This window comes from Xenopus tropicalis, chromosome 3 (assembly GCF_000004195.4).
Source record: "Xenopus tropicalis strain Nigerian chromosome 3, UCB_Xtro_10.0, whole genome shotgun sequence".
Lineage (NCBI taxonomy): Eukaryota > Metazoa > Chordata > Amphibia > Anura > Pipidae > Xenopus > Xenopus tropicalis.
Window position 1 is genome coordinate 48105877 of NC_030679.2, and position 19789 is coordinate 48125665.

A 19789-nucleotide genomic window follows, 5' to 3' on the forward strand; every position below is an offset into this window, starting at 1 on the left:
CACCACATGCGCCACAATTGCTCCTTGGAAACAATAAGACTGACGCATATTTGTTCAATTTGCATTACCACTTTTTTGGTCATTATGAAGCTTTTTATTTTGCAAAGGGATGCTCTTTAACTTTGCAGTACCTCTTTCCTATAGATTTCTAACACTGACTTGTAAAATTAAAACAGAAGTGTCCTTAAAGGAGAACTAAGCCCTAAAAATGAATATGGCTAAACATGCATATTTTATATAATGAACTTATTGAACCAACCTAAAGGTTCAACATCTCTATAGTAGTAGTAATCCAGTCCTTTAAAGTTGTCACAGGGGGTGACCATACTGAACATACTAGACAGTTAGAAGTGTCCGCAACACTCACATGTTCAGTGCGCTCTGAGCAACTGTTGTGAAGCTAAGCTTACGGGTCGTCAGAAATTATCAAGAAAATTATGTTTGTCTGTCATATAAACTGATCCTAATGGGCTGCTGATTAAAGACCGATGCTAATAGCACTGGTTTCAGATCTGTCATGCAGTAATCATCTGTGTTAATTACTACTCAGCCTTATATTGTGACATTTATATTCTATATATACAGTATATTGTGAGTTGGTCCCTAAACTCAGTAACTGACAGCAGCACAGACCATGTGCAGTGAATCAGCAGAAAAGAAGATGGGGAGCTACTGGGGCATATTTGGGGGCACAGATCTTCCCTGCTAAAGGGCTGTGGTTGCCTTGGGCTGGTACAGAAGCCTATAACATAATGTCCAGTATTTCTAGCTTACGTCTTTAGTTAAGCTTTAGTTCTCCTTTAATAAGGTGATGGTTAAATATGTAAGAATTACCCAGTACTCCCATTTCTTGGTTGGTGAACAATGTCATACTTATGCACATATAAGAACATGTACAAAGGTTTCTTGGTATGGGGACTAAACCAAAGAATAGATTGATCGACTTGATTGTTTGTATCTGATGCTGAACGGAGCTGACAATTGATATTGGTATTGTACTGTGCATCTTTTCAGGCTGGCTTTTACCAGGAAAGGTATTCTTCGTGTTGAGGGCTTCTTAAGTCCCCAGCAAAGTGATGCTGAAGCAATGCGCCTCTGGGTTCCTATTTCTGTTCCAGCGGACGGCATTGATTTGGAGACCTCAAAATATATTCTAGCTAATGTTGGAGATCAGTTTTGCCAGTTGGTCATGTCTGAAAAAGAAGCCATGATGATGGTGGAACCCCAGCGTAAGTTTATTTTGCTTCCTTGCTGTTTGTAATCATTATGGTGAGTCCAAAATTAGTAACTTTTGTTTTTTCTTTATAGAAAAGGTAGCATGGAAGAGAGCTGTACGTGGTGTCAGGGAGATGTGTGATGTATGTGAGACGACACTCTTCAACATTCACTGGGTTTGTCGCAAGTGTGGCTTTGGCGTATGTCTTGATTGTTATCGGCTCCGAAAAAATCGACCTCGCAGAGGTAAGAACCGTTATCTCTTTTGGAACTTATTGGATACAGTGCATTTATGTTGTAGTATTTTCTTTAAAATTCATCATCTCTGAAATTCACAATTCATCAGTTGTTGAGAACGTCTATTATTTATAATGTACCCCCTATTGTAAAATATAAGGATATTATAATTCACAGAGGAGTTCCAGGACCATATAAGGGCACAAGACCAAAGGACAGGTGCTTTTATACAGTTAATGGAAATCTAAGGTGACTTCTACTATCCTCATATTATAACGGATTATAACCGATGACCTTACTAAGCACTGTTTATATATACACACACACACATAATATTGTGTTTTTTTTTTGTTGTTTTTTTTTGAAGAAGATGAAATTGGTGATGAAGAAGTCTTTGCGTGGCTAAAATGTGCGAAAGGACAACCTCACGAACCAGAGAATCTTATGCCTACCCAGATTATTCCAGGCACTGGTAAATAAATCTAAATTGTTTTAATGACAGCAGTCAGATCAGTCTTAGACTAATTCATAAAGTAGATTTTCATAGGTAGCAAAATAACTTATCAACAAATAACTATATTAAAATTCCACCTCCAGCTCTTTACAACATTGGGGATATGGTCCATGCAGCACGAGGGAAATGGGGCATTAAAGCCAATTGTCCATGTATTAACAGACAGAATAAATCTGTATTAAGGCCAGCAGTCACAAATGGAATGTCTCAGGTATGTTGTGATGTTTTTGTTTTGGTTTTTTTTTATGTTGCCCAGGGAAAGGTTTTATAAGTTTTGCTGTGTAAAACTTGGAAATTCCTGTTGTCTGTAAAACGCCTCAACACTGGTTTGTCATATAGGTTTTGCAGTTTAATGGTTTTATTTTATGAAGCAAATAGAGGAACTTGCCATCGCTATAACTCAGAAGCAAAAACTGGCAGTACCGAACAGTGTTATGGTTGGGGCTTGTTGTCTTGTACCCTGCCTGCCATTTGCTGTATTGCTTTGTGCTTTGAGGTTGGCAGTAGGCACTAGCAAAGGTCAGTATTTTATTGAAAGCTCCACATCTCGCTATCCACTATACAGGGCTGCTATAAGCTGCCATATATCTACATTATGTTGTTGTTTCTTGGACCCTTGTGTTCTTGAAATGCCAGGACTTATTTTGAATCTTGGCCCAGGCATGGTGGTTGTGGGAGGGGGTGGTAGATTGCTGTCTTCTCCATGATTTTTTAGGCTGTTTTTTTTTTTTTTTTTTTTTTTTTTACAAATCATAAATATATATGCCCTTAACTGCTTTCTATTACCACTGTTAGAGAGACATTCTTAGGGCCATGGCACACATAGAATTTTGCCTCTCACAAAGAGCCTCAGTACATGAAAGTATTGTAAAATGCTTTGATGATTGCAGATGCTGGGTGGTAATAAGAAGGTATGAATAAGTGATGACCTGTGCACCTATATTTCACAGATATTTTGGAAGGTTGATTTTGAGTTTTTGTTTTTTTCCCCCAATTTTAGCTGCCTAATGCTAATAATGCTGCTGCTGATACAACTACTACCGCAGATGAGGGGATTGAAAATAAATCAGACCAGCCTTTAAAGAAAGAGGAAACAGAAAATGAGGCATCGTCCAATAATGATATCGATATTGCTGCAAATAGCAGCACGGATAGCAAAAACAGCCGTCCTCAATGCCCGGAATCTACTCCTTCCTCTGCCTTACATTGGCTAGCAGACCTTGCAGCCCAGAAAGCAAAAGAAGAGACAAAAGGTATCACAGTAAAATCTAATTACTTTTCTGTATTCCATAACTAATGATAACATTTTGTTCAGTGAATGCTACTTTAAATTGGCGTAGTATTTCTAATCAAGGCTGGTTTTCAGCCTGTGTTTAAAGCCAGTGGAGAAACAGCTGATCCATTCCCATCCACTCCTTCCTCATGGAGGGGTACAGTAACCCCATGCACAGCTGTTGTCCACAGGCATTGTGTTAGTCTGTGTGCATGCACACAGATTGGATTTCAGCATAGGAAAACAAATATACATTTTTACACCAAATCTGCTCAGTTTGTCTATACACGCCAAGGCACTGCCTGTCGGTGCAGGAAGAAACAGACCAGCTGTTTAAATGCAGGCAGAGAAACTGCCTCATGTGGCAGTAGCCTTGATTGTTGCAGAATTTTATCTCTGGGCCAGTAGTTGCCTACACTAGATGGATTGTCATATATTGTCTTAATGCACCAGTGTCCTGTACCATACAGTGCATACCATGTTATACAAATGGTGACTTTTTAGGGACAACGACAGACACTGGCATGGTGGTATAATGCGTATGAACACTAGATAATTAATATAAATGTAAAATAGGGCTTTGTGTTCCTTTGATTTCAAAGTGTGAGTAATGAAAGCCTATTTTATGTATGTTCTTGTTCTGGTTTCCTATATACATTCATTTTCTGTGATGTAAAATTACAATTGAAAGCAATTTCCTACTTAGTTTTGTTTATTCATCTCTTCAATTTTAGACAATGGAACACCACAATCAACACCCAGCAAAGAGTCAAGTCCACCTTCTGGACTGGACCCATTAAATGCAAATGTTAAGACTTCATCTCCAAAACTTTTTAATAGCCTGTTATTGGGACCAGCTGCTTCAAATACTAAGACAGAAGGCTCCAGTCTTAGAGATCTGCTCCATTCTGGCCAAGGAAAACTTTCTCAAGGAAATATGGAAGCAGGAATTCCATTCCCACCTGTCTTTTCCACAAGTTCAGTAAGTAGTGTTTAATAATGTAGCAATCCAGTCTGTATTTTAAATGTACATTCCCTTTTTATAATATGATTATATCTTAAGTATTAAGGGTTAAAAGTGGCCATGCACATTACAATAATGATCTTGCCTGTTACAGTTGGTCACAGGAAAGATCGTTCGTCCACTCCACTAGAATTAAGAGCTGTATGTCAGATATGCAGGTAGAAGCAATTGGAATTCTACTACCCCTATCTGACGATTCAGCATTGTTGTGCAGCTGATGTTCGAGCACCAGTCAAAATTTTTAGACCTGCCCCATTGGCAAGACAACCGATATCAAAGGCTTTTGGCGATATCAGTCACCTCGTCAACCCACCATGCATGCACCAAATATTGTATGAACTATTGTTTCAATAGGGAACATATGGTGTTTCTTATGGAGAGGAAACTAGCTTTGTAATGTGTATATTGCTTTAACTGTAAAATCTGAAAATAGTTTGCACCCAAAACAATTACATATCTCATATTGAGATTCATTGAAGGTTGACTTGACATCTCCAATCTCAAGATTTATTTCATCTGTATCTGCTTGAACACATGGCAAACTCACATACTCTTTAATTACATATGTGGTCCTCTCACTGGATACTCTGCTACTCAAGATTCCATACAATGTACAAAACAATCATATGGCATTTAAAAAACCAATGTGCTACTTTTATTTTTTTGTATTGTACATTGATCTGTATCTGACTTTGTGCCGTCCTCCTATTGAAGGAGCATATTTTACTGTATTTAAGGGGAATAACAAAGGCACCCATTTTTCGGTTCCATCAACTAAAGAAATGCTGTTCTCATTTTTATTCTGTTTTCCACCATGCAGGCAAAGGGGAAAACAAGTTTACCAAATTTCCTTGATCACATTATTGCTTCTGTGGTCGAAAATAAAAAGACTTCAGATGCCGCTAAAAGAGCCAGTAGCTCAACGGAAGCTCTGAGAGAGGGAAAGGAAATGGTCATGGGATTAAATGTCTTTGATCCACACACTTCACATTCTTGGCTCTGTGATGGAAGGCTGCTGTGCCTTCATGATCCAAGCAACAAGAATAATTGGAAGATATTCAGGGAGTGTTGGAAACAGGGTCAGGTAAGCAATTCAGCAAAGCTGCAGCAAAACCTGGTAATAAATTGGGTTTTCTTTCTTTAAATTTCTTTCCTTTTTCTCTGTAATATTAAAACAGTACCTTGTACTTGATCCCAACTAAGGTATAATTAATCCTTATTGGAGGCCAAACAATCCTATTGAGTTTAAGTCTTGTGCATTCTGGATAACGGGTCCCATACCTGCATATTGAATGGGAATTTCTGCATGCATTATGTGCTCCTAAAATGTTTATCTTTTACTATGCATGAACATTTGACACGGGAGTACCATCCCCTTTTTTTGTCCCATGAGCAGTATAATGTCCCTTTTAATGTGATGTCTGTTTTGTTTTGTTTTTTTAGCCTGTACTTGTTTCTGGAGTACAGAAAAAGCTAAAGTCTGAACTTTGGAAACCTGAAGCTTTTAGCGTTGAGTTTGGAGACCAAGATGTGGATTTGGTGAACTGTAGAAATTGTGCTATCATTTCTGATGTGAAAGTTCGTGATTTTTGGGATGGCTTTGCAGTCATTGAAAGTAAATATTAATTTTTATTTAGTACCTCTTAAGTCTGATATATGCATGGCGCTGTATATGCTGAATTCTGCTTTGTTTTGTTTTTTTCACCACCTCTGCATCTTATTACCAAGTACATTGTTTGTGTACTGTGTTTGGACCTTGGAGGGTCCATCCATTGGTCAAGGCCTCAAAGGCTTAACAATTAATTCACAATTCTTTCTTTTGCCTCCTTTAATTACTTTCTTGTCTAGGATCTTTTCACCACCCCTACCTCTTCTTTCATAAGCAATAGCCGCCTGTTGATGGCACTATACATAAAATGCATAGGATAATTAATTATCTTAAAAGCCAATATACTGTAATAGAGGTGCATTCTTTTGCGGCACTTGTCATAATCTTCTAGCATTAACTTAATGTCAGATAACAGTAATTTTCCTATTTCTGTCAACAGAATAATTTCTGGCATTTTGACTTTTGTTTCTGGGCTACTTAACTCTGAAAAAACTCTGAACAAACCCAAAATCACCCTTCACTAGGCAGTGAAGAACCTGGTTGCCAGATAGTGATTAGTTTGCCAGATCTTAAACTGCCATAATCCACTGTAAATGGCAGAAAGTATAGTTACCATGTATGGCAAGAAAAGCATCTGCCGAATCCCGAACCGAATCCAGCATCCGATGCCCTACTTTGTTGTTCTTCAGTCTAGTATTACTTGACAAAAAAACTTTCAGGAGAGATGAACATGATGGCTCCTTGAAAAATAAAGTTAATGGAGAAGAGTATAATCAGAGTTCCCAAGGGAATAGTTAGCCTGAAATACTTTGTGTTGGCATCAGTGCTTTTAAGCAGTATAATTCAGTTTGGCCAAAAAAAGGCAAATTATTGTGCTAATGTTGCGTTTTTATTAGGAGTTTTGCATTTATACAAAAAGTACAACCAGTAGAATGCTGTACATCTAATAAAAGAAATCCAAAAAGCAATAAGCAAATAAGAAAAAACAACTGAAAAAAAAGTTGAAAACAAATATAACATGTCATAACTTGTCTTTACTGAAGATAGCAAACACTATTTCCTTTTTTGCTCATTATTGAGGTTCAAGGCAGCAAAGAATTATGTATCAGCAACCTGCAGAAGATATTCACAAAGTTAATTCCGTATTAAAATTATAATCAACTTAAGGACTTAATTTTTAAGGTTAATGTGCTGCTTGCTTCATAGTACCAGATACTTTAATAACAGTGTACCTTGGATTCTGTGGTTTGGCAAGAGAGTAGGTCAAGTGTCTCCCTACAAACTGGACTTTTCATGAACCATTTGGATTTGAGCAAGCTATTATTCTAGATAGAATGATGTATATTAACCTGAATAATATCCCTCACTTTTTAGAGAGGTTAAGAGCAGAAGATGGAAGTCCAATGGTCCTCAAGCTAAAAGACTGGCCACCTGGAGAAGACTTTCGGGATATGATGCCCACTCGGTAAATATTTGCATCATAGTTTGCTCTGATACGTTTGTGGTTTTTTTTTTTTTTTTTGTGGACTTTCCTTTATTTTGAATTTGATATTAACATGTGCAGCAAGATTAAATTGCTCCTTTTCATGTCCCCAACATTTGGGAACAAAAAAGTGACCGCTTTAAAAGAAAAAAGGGATAGACCATACTGCCAATTGCCTTAAAATGGATTTGTCATACTAAAAGTTATTTCTTTGTGAATTCTTTTATTTGGATGCAACTTAGTTTTTTTTTTAATTATAGGGCTGCTTCTGAAATCTAAAAATAAAATAACATTATTAGCTATTAGTGATTTATGTGTCACCTTATGGTTAGGAACTTCTCTGCAGCACAGAGACTAGATTGGTCATGGAGAATTCTGTTCACATTCATCTTTTTTTTTTTTTGTTTTCTGTTTTTAAGATTTCAAGACTTGATGGATAATCTTCCACTACCAGAATACACAAAGAGAGACGGCAGGCTCAATTTGGCTTCAAGATTGCCTAGTTATTTTGTACGACCAGATTTAGGGCCTAAAATGTACAATGCTTATGGTATGTAGCTGCTTTTCTGTGAAAATGTTTCCATCAGTGAGCATTTTGCATTTATTTTAAATCTGCTAACTTCATGATAAAATTTACTAGTGATAAAGGCAACTTAAGTTTGATTTTGTGTCTGTTCCGAGCTGTTTAGACCTCTTCAAAACACAGGTACATACTAAGGGTCATTTATCAACACAGCGCAAATTTGCCCATGGCATCCATTCAAACTGTTGTATTCATTGCTTTACCTGCAGCTGACTGAAAAAAATCTAATCGCTGTGCTGATTGCTTCCTATAGGTTACTGCCCACAGGCAAGTTTGCCCAGTGTTAAAGGAACAGTAACATCAAAAAATGAAAGTGTATAAAAGTAATTGCAATATAATGTACTGTTGCCCTGCATTGCTACAACTGGTGTGTTTGCCTCAGAAAGACTACTATAGTTTAAATAAGTAAGCTGCTGTGTAGCCCCGGGGGCAGCCATTCAAAGGAGAAAATGCACAGGTTACTTAGCAGATAACAGATAAACCCCCATTATATGGGCTTATCTACTAGTTATCTGCTATGTAACCTGTGCCTTTTCTCCTTTTTTCCAGCTTGAATGGCTGCCCCCATGGCTACACAGCAGCTTATTTATATAGTAACTTTTCTGTAGCAAAAACACCAGTTTTTTTGCAGAGCAACAGCACATTATATTTTAATTACTTTAAAACACTTTAATTTTTTGATGTTACTGTTCCTTTAATAAATGAGCCCCATGATGTTTTTGTACTAAGAATGTTTGTGTTCTGTCTTTCAGGTTTAATTACTGCTGAAGACCGGCGCGTAGGTACTACTAACCTACATTTGGATGTGTCTGATGCAGTTAATGTTATGGTATATGTGGGGATTCCAGTAGGGGAAAGCAGTCAAAATGAAGGTAAGAATCAACTGTAGGCATTTTTTTCATTACCCATTACAAGTCGGTGTAGGATATGATACAGCTCAATAGGGATGATAAAATTGCCCTCTGACTTTTTTTTGTTTTCTTTTACTAGTGAAGCTCTCTCTAGTGCTGATAGTCACCATAGATTCTTAACTGAAAATGCAGTAAACATTTTTGGTGTTAATATTGCTTGGGGAGATTATAGGAAATTTGTCTTTTTTTGTGCTATTTTTTATTAATGCTATCACACTAGCACCATGCAACATGACAAGTGAAAGGTGAACAACCCCATTAATAGGTAACGGCTCACCCAAAAACTTTTAGCCAATTGCTTTTTTTTATTTTTATTGCCTTCTCATGTCTCAGAGAAGCTCTGGGAGTGGAGTATCCAACTCTAAAATCTGTTCTAAATTGATACATTTCTAATCTTTGGCTCTGCTGAACAGTTTCATTAAAGGTAGCTGGTATATTGGATAACAATAATGGCTTACAGTCCACAGTGCTGCTGAGAAATGTATTAACTAATATAGTTAATTGTAACAGTTCAGTGTCTTTACCTGGATTACTGAGATTCTAGCAAAACACCCAAGAGAAGAACATTGCATTTAAACTTCAGTTTTAGAAAAAACAGTCTAAAATAAAAAATAAATAAAGGGCATTTGAGTAAGGTCTTTATTCTGGTCATGGGTTTTCAAATACACCAGAAATATTGTTTGGAACGTGAACAACCCCTTTAAACCCATGAAATGTCTGGAGAAATTCTCTAGAGATCTGAGTGTATAGATTACTTAGCACAGCCATCCAATTTAATATTTAATACCAAAATACTGGCACTTATTAACTCACTGGGAATTTACAGATGTGAGTTGCCTGTTCAAGCTGATGACATAAGGCATGTTTTAACTATGCTTTTCTTAGGGAGGTTGACATGTCCTTTTCCTGCAGTTGATCCATGTCTTTTGTAATGGTGTATTAATTGGTGTAGATGTTCGTTTTTTGTTTTCTTTTAAAAAGGCACACCTAGCTTAGATAATTTAGGGGCTGGTTAGGTATAACCTAAGATTACTGGTCCTGCCCTGTATATACACTAAAGTCGCAAGATTGCTTTTAAAGCTTTATCCATTATTATATCTACAGTATCCGCAGGACTAGACTATATGATATACAGGAGTGCTGTTGTACATCAATCTTTATTTCACTATTTTGTCAACAAACAGAAACTCTATGAATTTGTGACACAAAATACTTTCAGTGCTAGTTCAGGCTTTACACTGCTTACAGCAGCTGAATTCTATACTTAAACTAGATCATTGACTGTTGCTCAATCATGATTTTCCTCAATTCCCATTTGTGCCACTGTTTTCTTAACCTTCTGTTGGCTTAAGCATTTCAGGCTTGTGACAGATTCTCACTGAAAGCCCATTAAGAGGTATGGTTGGCAACTTTTCGGGAAAAAAATTAGCAGCCTTCCTGTATTTCTTTCCTATTAAAAATATTGGAATTAAGCAACATTTTTACCAGTAATGGGCAAACCTATTTAGTGGTGAAATAACGTGTCAGACTAGCAGGTGCACTGATCTAGCAGAACTTCCATAATGAAACCCTAAGGTAGACCTGCTTTAACAAAACATATGTTAGAAATTATTTAGTGACTGCCTTTTGTATAAAGGATAACAATGCCCCTTTCCAACAACATTTTTACAACATGATTCTAGTGTTAATGTGTAAGTCAGCGACTATGGAATTGCATAACAGCAGTTAATATATAGTTGGTTTTGTGTCCGAGATTAGAGAAAATGACCATTAAGAGATTTTATTGATATAAATATTTATTTTCTACTATTCTAGAGGTTTTAAGAACGATTGAGGAGGGTGATGCTGATGAAGTAACAAAAAAACGTATTCATGATGGAAAGGAGAAGCCTGGTGCTTTGTGGCATATTTATGCTGCAAAGGACGCAGAGAAGATTAGAGAGCTACTCCGCAAGGTCTGATATATTTAAACTATATTGTTTAACTAGAATAGTCTCTACAAATTCTATATGTGCTTGTATTTTGGTTCTTCTGTTTAAAGGTAGGTGATGAGCAAGGACAAGAAAACCCTCCAGACCATGATCCAATCCATGACCAAAGCTGGTATTTAGACCAGGTACTGCGTAAGCGGCTGTATGATGAATATGGTGTACAAGGCTGGGCTATTGTACAGTTCTTGGGAGATGCTGTGTTCATTCCAGCTGGTGCACCCCATCAGGTAGGTTTGCCTGTAAAAACTTCTAACAGATTTACTCCAAGCAGCCATAATATAAGGACACTTAGAAGTCAGGGGTTTCTTCCATGACCATAACCATTTATTAAAAGTCACTGAATACATATACATACATACATATATATAATACAAAGAGTGCCGCACACGCAGGGACATGATACAAAATAAAAAGTGATTCTATTTAAAAAAAATTCCAACGTTTGGAGCACAACCAGTGCTCTTCCTTAGGGACAAACCCTTTGTGTCCCTGCGTGTGCGGCACTTTCTATTATGTTTTTGTTTTTGACCTGCACCAAGGGCATCTGGACTTGTATAGGGTGTGCTCCTCCCTGTGTACTATATAAAATGATATAATATATGCTCACAAAAAAAAAAAAAAAAAAAAAACACCAGAGTGAGTGAAGTAAAAGAAAGGGAATATACCCTGAGGTTAGTGCTACTTGGGGTGCTGGGTGCCATTAAAGACTGGCATAGCGTGGGAACTGGGAAAGTTATGTTACAGGTTAATGCCATTACAGAATGCCTGTGGGGAAGCAGATTGCTAAATAACTGAAAAAACGTAAAAAGTAAACAAATGAAGTTAAATTGCAAACTGTCTCAAAATATGATGTAGACATTGATATTCTAAGTCAAGGGCTCCATAGATTTATTTGTATGATCTAGCCCAGCCCTCAAACATGCAGTATGAAATATAATTGACCTGCTACATGTGAGAAGATGGAAAGCATTGCTGAACTGTTAAAAAGCACAAGATGGTTTATCACTGTCATTTTATTTATTTATTTTGTCTTTATTCAAAGGTGCACAATTTGTACAGTTGTATAAAGGTAGCAGAGGACTTTGTTTCTCCAGAACATGTAAAGCATTGCTTCCGCCTGACGCAGGAATTCAGGCATTTGTCAAACACTCACACGAACCATGAGGATAAATTACAGGTAAATCTTGGCTTACTATTGCAGTTATTATTGCAAGAACATTTCTGCAAAACATATCCGTTTAAAGGAACATAAAAAGCAAAAAATTAAAGTGGGCTCAAGTAATGGGAATATAATTTACTGTTGCCCTGGAATGGTAACACTGGTGTGTTTGCTACAGAAATGCTACTATAGTTTATATAAACAAGCTGCTGTGTAGCTATGGGGGCAGCCATTTAAGCACAGGATACATAGTAGATAACAGATAAGCTCTGAAGATTCCAGTTATATTCTACACAGCTTATCTGTTATCTGCTATGTAACCTGTGCTTTTTCTTCTTCCAGCTTGAATGGCTGCCCCCATGGCTACAGAGCAGCTTGTTTATATAAACTATAGTAGTGGTTCTGAAGTAAACACACCAGTTGTACCAGTGCAGGGCTTTAAAACACTTTCATTTTTTGGTGTTACTGTTCCATTATTATGTGTATATTTTATTCCTGGAATCCTTATACTATACATTATTTTTAAAGGCATTTGTGAAACTAAACTTTCAAACTGAATTCCCTTGAGCCTATTTAAAATTTGATGGTGATATATTAGCAAGCATTAAAGTAAACTTACTTTAGTGGTTTCTGGGATATTAGCAGTTTTACAATGTTAATATCAAGTTTGAACGTTAGTGTCAATGACTTGCAGAAAGAACTGTAGACCTGGTATTAGCAGTGTATAACTGCTGTAATACTACAGTTGAATTGTATTGTCCATTTATGACCCTGAGGGGGCGCAAGAGCACTCACGACTGCTGTTCCTACCTTGCGCCTCAGAATGACATGCAAGTTAGAAGGGGGAAGGGCTGACACCTGTGTCTATTTGCACAATGAAAAATTGGGAAAACTGCAAAAACAGACTTCATATCAGTTTTTTTGTTTATTGCACTTTGAGGCACTGCATGGGGGGGGGGGGCTTTGGGAATGAACCATAGTATCCTTCAGCCTTTATTGTTTTTGTAGCATAAATCAGCAAATAATGAAATCTTCTCAAGCACAGTTAACACATTTGACACTAGTGCTAGCCAGATAAATAAGCACTATATTGTTTAGTGCTTCAATCTTAAAGGACAAGGAAAGTCTAAGTCACTTGGGGGTGCCAAAATGTTAGGCACCCCCAAGTGACTTAAATCGCTTACCTTGTACCCCGGGCTGGTGCCACTGTTAGGAGAAAACTGCACCAGCCCAGGATAGCTGTAGCGAGCGCTTCCTTCTTCCCTATTCGCGCTGCTGGCAAATGTCCGGGACAGACGCATGTGCAGTAGAGTGAAACGCCGACTTCTCTGTTCAAAGTTTCTCTACTGCGCATGCGCGCGCAGCGAACAAGGAAGAAGGAAGCGCTCGCTTCTACCCCGGGCTGGTGCTCTCTGTACAGGGGCACCAGCCCGGGGTAAAAGGTAAGCGATTTAAGCCTAAAATTGGCACCCCAAAGTGACTTAGACTTTCCTTCTCCTTTAAAGCGTAATATTGTATAATTGTATAGCTTCCCATATAAAGTGCTTTCTGTTTATGCAAATTCTTTTTATTTTGTAGGTGAAGAATATTATTTACCATGCTGTAAAGGATGCTGTTGGAACACTAAAGGCTTTTGAGTGTAGATTGGTCAGAACATAAACACTGGGATTTTTTTTGGTTTTGTTTTTTGCTTGGAGAATTTTGCGCCGCAAGCAATTTTCACAATTCGGACTTGTTACTTGCTTCCGTTAGAGGCAGCCCCTGGGACACTGTGTGGCATTTATTCAATCAAGCCGCGATTTTCTATACAGCCTCATATCAGAAGAACTAGTGACATGTTCCACTTATGCACTTAAACGAAAAGAAAAGGCATTTTTTTAATGTTGCCTTGTTATCTAACTACATTAGCACTGGGGAATTGTGCTTCTCTTGTGATACAGAACTAGACTATAGAAGAGCACACGTTCTGCACTTCTCATGCTTTATTTTTCAGTCTTTGAAGACTTCCCAAAAAAAACAAAAAACCAGTGGACTAACCTTGTTTTCCAATGATCACACCCAACTAATGCAAAGAAAAATGTATTCTTTGTTCCTGTAGTTATCTGCCATACAGACCAGGTGACAGTACCAAACTAGTTGCAGTGTAGTTTAATGTGCTATCGTTCTGACTGCAACGGGGGAGGCTTGATGCTTTTCCTGGGGTTGCTGAAGGGTTGTAACTTTGTGCATTTATTCAGATAAATAGGTTTGTAGTGAAACAGTTACAAGTTCATGGGTTTAGACACTTTTAGAACTTTTGGAATACCACAGCTGTTTTCTTGCATTAGACAAAAAGGCACATTGCATTTAGTCTTCCTTTCAGCTTCATTTTTCTCTGTAGATGAAATCATGGAATGAGTGTAGGTAATGGGGAAAGAATCCTAGATTCTTAAAACTGAACAAGGTCTTCATGTCGAAAGAATAAGCCATTATTCGGCAACGTGCTAGAACCATGGCATTAAAGGTGTGTAAACAGCAGCAGCCTGCAGAATATAGGTTTCAAACATTTTACATGTCATTTTTTAGATTCTACCCATAAATAAAAAGGGATATTTGTTATCTGTATCAGTTGGTTAATGAATTCCAGTATCATCATTTCAAATTCCAGTGCTCTTCAGAATATGGTCGGAGAGTGGTTCTTCACCTTTAACCTCTGCGCCTATACTTTAGTGCCACTTGCAGGTCTGTTTTATATGTTCAGTTATTCACATTTTTAAGTCATTTACTGTAGAATACATCTCATTTTATTTTCTGTATTTTAAGTTTGTGAAGGGCTGACTAGGGTTTCCATGTTCTTATTAAAGTACATTAAATCATTGTGGTTTGACTTATTTATCCTAAAATTCCTTATGACCTGAAGCTTCTTATCTAACTTTCTTAAAGGGGACCTGTCACCCAGACATAAAAAGCTGTATAATAAAAATCCTTTGCAAATTAAACATGAAACCCAAATTTTTTTTTTATTTATTAATTAATTAATCCATCCATAGCCATTATAAAGGCATTTAAAAATCCCAGCTGTAAATCATGAACTGCCTGCCCCGCCTCTATCAGACAATAACTTACTAACTTTCTATTCAGCACTCCTAATGTCACTGCGCCCCTCTCTCGGCACTTCCAGATTTCACTGTGCCCCTCTCTTGGGCCCTGTTTCTCACATACTTCTGTTTATCAAAAGACTTTCTTGGACAGGTACAGGACCTAGTATCCAGAATTCTTGCACCTGAATTTCTTTGCATATTTCCATAATTTGGATCACCTTGCCTAAGTCTGCTAAAAATCACTTGAACATTAAATAATCCGTGCTGACAGGGCACTAGGAAAAAAAACAGTGGGCCCAACTGTAGGCAATCCCCGTGGCGCTCCCCCACTGTCTGATCTCCCTCCCCCATCGAGCTGAAGATAAGTAGAAATGTACCTGCACTCGGTGGAGGGATTTTGGGTGCTGCGGTGAGGGGTACCTGTGGAAGTAGCTCCAGTGGGCCCTGCACAGGCCAGTTTGATCCTGAACCCAATAGGATTTTTTACTACCAATGTGGATTTATGTAGCATATAGGTCCCCATACACTAAGATCCGCTCGCTTGGCGAGATCGCCAAGCAAGCGGATCTTCCCCTGATATCCCCACCTACGGGTGGGCGATATCGGGGAGCTTGAAGTTAAAAAATAAATAAATAAATAATCCGATCGTTTGGCCCTGGGGCCAAACGACCGGATTATGTAGGCGGCAATGGGGCTGTCGGTTCGTGGACCACATCAACGAGCTGATGCGGCCCCCGATCCGACTGAATTTTCTAACCTGGCCGATCGTTATCTGGCCAATTTCAGGCCAGATATCGGTCGGCCAGCCCGCTCGTTTCTGCCCCTACACGGGCAGATAAGTCCAAGGGACCGATATCGGCAGCTTCCATCGGCCCATGTATGGGGGCCTTTAGCTACCATGAAGTACAAGGTACTGTTTTATTAGAAACAAAAGAAATCATTTTTAAAAAATTCAACAATTTGCTTAAAATGGGCTCTTGGAGCTTTCTGGACAACATGTCTCTGAATAAGGGATTCCGTACCTGTAGTGAATTGTTTTTCCAGATGTTCTTAGCTTTTACATCATATCTGGAAGTTTTATAGAATTTAGACATACCGGCAAAGGTTTTTGGAAAAATGTATCTTTACCCTGCCGTACAGGAATTTGTTGGATGGCTTGGGTTCTTCTTGCTTAGCAACTGCTAACTGAATTGGTTTTCTTTGAATGTAGGGGGATGGGGGGGGGTGTATTTTTATTTTTGTATGGAACCATAATCCACTAAAAGATGTCTGGGGTGCCAGTTAAAATACCTAGTTTAAGGCTCTGCAATTTGTTTTAATTGTTAGGAACTGGCCACTAATCATAATACTGAATTGCTGGAGCCGCACAAGCTGTAGGTAAAGAACACAGGACTCCACTAAGATTGCAGCATGTTATCTCCTTAATACTTCTACTCCTATGGGGAAAATAACACATTCACCTTCACAAGGGGAACTTGAGTGGTTTAGTAATAAGCAACAACAATTGTCTCTGCTGATAAACCTGAAGTCTGGGTTGTAGAAATACCAACGTACTGAATAAAAAAAAAAAAAAGTTGCAGCCATATGCAAGTGTGGACTTCAGTACTCTAGATCAGTAGTTTTGATGGGAGGGGCGGTCCAAACTACCTTTAGTGACCAACAGTTTGTCAGAGCTCATCTTAATGACAAGGTTATAGATATATTAAACAGTCTTATTACTAATACTTTTTGACATTAGGCTGAGCCCCTATTTGCTGCTTTGTATTTTCTTAAAGGGATTCTGTCATGGTCATGATGCTACTCCAGCATAATTCTGCACTGAGTGAAGTTTGACATAGTACTAGCCATTTCTTAACTTTCCCAGCCATGTGTCTTGTGCTGTAAAAATACTCTCTTAACCAACCAAGTGGTAGATATGAGCACATCATAGTAAAACATCCAAGTCTGGCTTGGGACTCCTCCAGTTACATGGGAGTAGGAGAAACAATAGGCTACCTGAAAGCAGTTCTAATGTGTAGCGCTGGCTTTTTCTGAAAGCTCAGACTCGGGCACAATGCACTGAGATGGCTGCACACACCAATATTACAACTATAAAAAATGAATTTGTTTCAAGAAAGAAAGAAAAATTTAAATGGTTAAGTGAATTATTTCAAATTTACACAATAATTTAGTAATAAAAACCGCACCATAAAAAGCATGAGAGAATCCTTTTAAGGGACCAATCCCCCCAGTATTTGGACTACCCTGTTTGTTGAAAGAAATCTATTGGATCATGAATGCCAGTCAAAGGGGAAAAAGATGATCTCTGTGTCTGCATAAATAAGTTACAAAGTAAATTTTCAGCTCTCTTCAAATATTGCTTGTTGTACTGCCTTTAAAGTTAAAACAAAATTTAGGTGTACTTTGGATGCAGTGGACATGTGTAAGAGCTTGCATTATCCCTGCGAACATCGAAAACAATTGCAATAATAAACCGTGTATGAGGCCCAAGGCCTTATTTCTCTTCCTCTTTCAATAATACAGTTGGCAGAGTAGAGATATGTATTTTTGTAAAATTCTTTTTTTTGTTCATTGAAAGGGAAGTACAGGCTATATAAGCTTTACCTTCCAGGAGGCATGACATTAACAGACAAAACCAGCAGCCCTCCCTATAGCAATTTAAATCTGATTCCACCGAGGCATGCCTCTTGTGAGGGCTAAGAACACCCACACATGAAAATATACAACATAAGAAACCGGGAAAACCTAGAAAATGAATGAGATGTTGCATATCGACATGCTGCTGAGTCAAGTTGCTCCCGTCCTTGGGAAATCAGAGACCAAGGTACAGAGGGGAGGGAGAGGTTTCCTACCAAAACCATTCAAGGTAGGCTCCACAAAACAATCCAATTGCGCACAGAAGTACATAAAGAGGAGGGCTTTGCTTTATATGAAGAAAAAAATTTTATGGTTAATACAAAAATCTGAATTTATTTTTAATTTCAGTGAGATCCAGGCACTAGAGCAGGTCATAAAAAGCTGGTCATATACTGAAAGATCTGCTTGTCTGGCGAAGTTGCCAAATAAGCAGATCTATCGCCAGTATGCCCAAATTTATAATCTCAGATTGGATCACGTTGACGGATGCCATCAGGGCAAGGACCACATTAAAGAACCCATGTGCTTCTTGCACTGGCAGAATTTTTAAACCTGCCCAATCTATTTCTGGCCAGATATTGGTCGGGGGGGGGGGGGGGGGCAAGATGGAATTAGTCCTGGACCTGAACTGTGTGGGCTGCAGCACCTTCCTGCTGATAGCCACCACCATTGAGGATGCTAAATGAATAGCATAGCAATTTTTTACTGTGGCCAACAAATCTCCCTGTGTGTTATTGCCCATGGGGGTGAAACCAGTGAATGAGGATGTGGAGGTATGCATCCCTGATACTGATGGAGGAAGGAAACTCTTTTAGCTCAATCCCCGTTATTACATTTGAGATCTATGTTCAGACATAAAATGGAATTAAAACCTCTGGATTTATTGGCCCCTGGTTGTCTCTTAGAATGAGGAGTTTCTACCTCAAATGATTGCCAGTTGAACTACTTTCAAGTAAAATCTGTATATTTAAGTTTAGCTTTGTGATGCTAATTTGTAGTTAGAGCCACATAGCCAACTTTAGTTACTTTATTTGATGTAATGTAGCTTGTAGCTTGCTCTGATTATGTCCAGTTGTTTTTGTCTCAGCAAGCAAGGGGCAAGCAGGTACAAAATATCACGCTTGGAATTATTATATTGTCAATCTGACAGGCTACAAGCAAACTGGTTTACTTCCAACCTGTAGCCTTGTCTGGCCATTCCCCAAGCTCTGATGCATGGCTGACAATGCAGATATTAACCTACATATGTAATTAAAGGCACAATGTTTTGCCAAGGTGCATTATCCCATTGCAACCAATAAGATGGTTTCTTTTAAACAGGTGACCAGTGTATGCTACTTGCTAAATGGTTCCTATAAGAAAGCTTATTGTGCCACAGATAATACCCCTACATCATGGAATCATGCTTACAAAGCACTCTTAAAAAATTATGAATAGGGGTGGGATTGTTTATTGGTAATTTAATTATATACCTTGCATGGACCAAACATGAAGGAGTTAAAATCACTCAGTTTACTCATCTTACTCATTTACTCATATAAATAAGCTTCTGTGTAGCCAAGGGGCAGCCATTCAAGTTGAATATGACAAAAAGGCACAAGTAACTACCAGACAGCAAAAAAAGCTTTGTAGAATAAAATGGGTCTAGTTCTTAAAGAAGAACTAAATACTAAAAACGAATATGGCTAGAAATGCCATATTTTATATGCTAAACTGACTGCACTAGCCTAGAGTTTCAGCATCGCTATAGTAGTAATGATATAGGTCTTTACAGTTGTCACAGGAGCTTTACATCTTGGATTCTGTTAGAACCAGTGCACATGCTCAGTGAGCTCTGAGCAGCTGTTGAAAGCTATGTCACAAATCAAGCAGAATATTAGGTTGGCCTGTCAACTGATGCTACAGGTCTGATTGTGTAAAAGTGTGTTAAAAACAAAGACCAAATACACCACACATAATCTGGTCGCCACACAATATTACATTGCTATATAAAAACTGTTTTTTGAAAATGCAGTGTAAATAACAGATCTTTTTTTGGCACATTTTACACCAATACTGTGGAAATGACTTGCC

General features: G+C 38.1%; 1 protein-coding gene across 2 annotated transcripts in view; it reads left to right on the plus strand.

Moving 5' to 3' along the window:
• Positions 1 to 14855, plus strand: part of kdm3b (lysine (K)-specific demethylase 3B) — a 36657-nt gene extending 21802 nt beyond the window's left edge. Inside the window, exons 10-24 of one of the 2 annotated variants that reach the window (XM_002936848.5) lie at positions 1015 to 1229; positions 1309 to 1461; positions 1820 to 1924; positions 2050 to 2177; positions 2967 to 3219; positions 3974 to 4221; positions 5084 to 5347; positions 5707 to 5878; positions 7247 to 7337; positions 7775 to 7905; positions 8691 to 8810; positions 10665 to 10804; positions 10891 to 11067; positions 11883 to 12017; positions 13578 to 14855. In XM_002936848.5, the coding sequence (XP_002936894.1) occupies positions 1015 to 1229; positions 1309 to 1461; positions 1820 to 1924; positions 2050 to 2177; positions 2967 to 3219; positions 3974 to 4221; positions 5084 to 5347; positions 5707 to 5878; positions 7247 to 7337; positions 7775 to 7905; positions 8691 to 8810; positions 10665 to 10804; positions 10891 to 11067; positions 11883 to 12017; positions 13578 to 13658 (2413 nt within the window). In that variant the 3' untranslated portion in view covers positions 13659 to 14855. The remainder of the gene's footprint in view (positions 1 to 1014; positions 1230 to 1308; positions 1462 to 1819; positions 1925 to 2049; positions 2178 to 2966; positions 3220 to 3973; positions 4222 to 5083; positions 5348 to 5706; positions 5879 to 7246; positions 7338 to 7774; positions 7906 to 8690; positions 8811 to 10664; positions 10805 to 10890; positions 11068 to 11882; positions 12018 to 13577) is intronic. The other variant, XM_004912889.4, reaches the window with a different exon arrangement.
• Positions 14856 to 19789: the final 4934 nt, after the last annotated feature.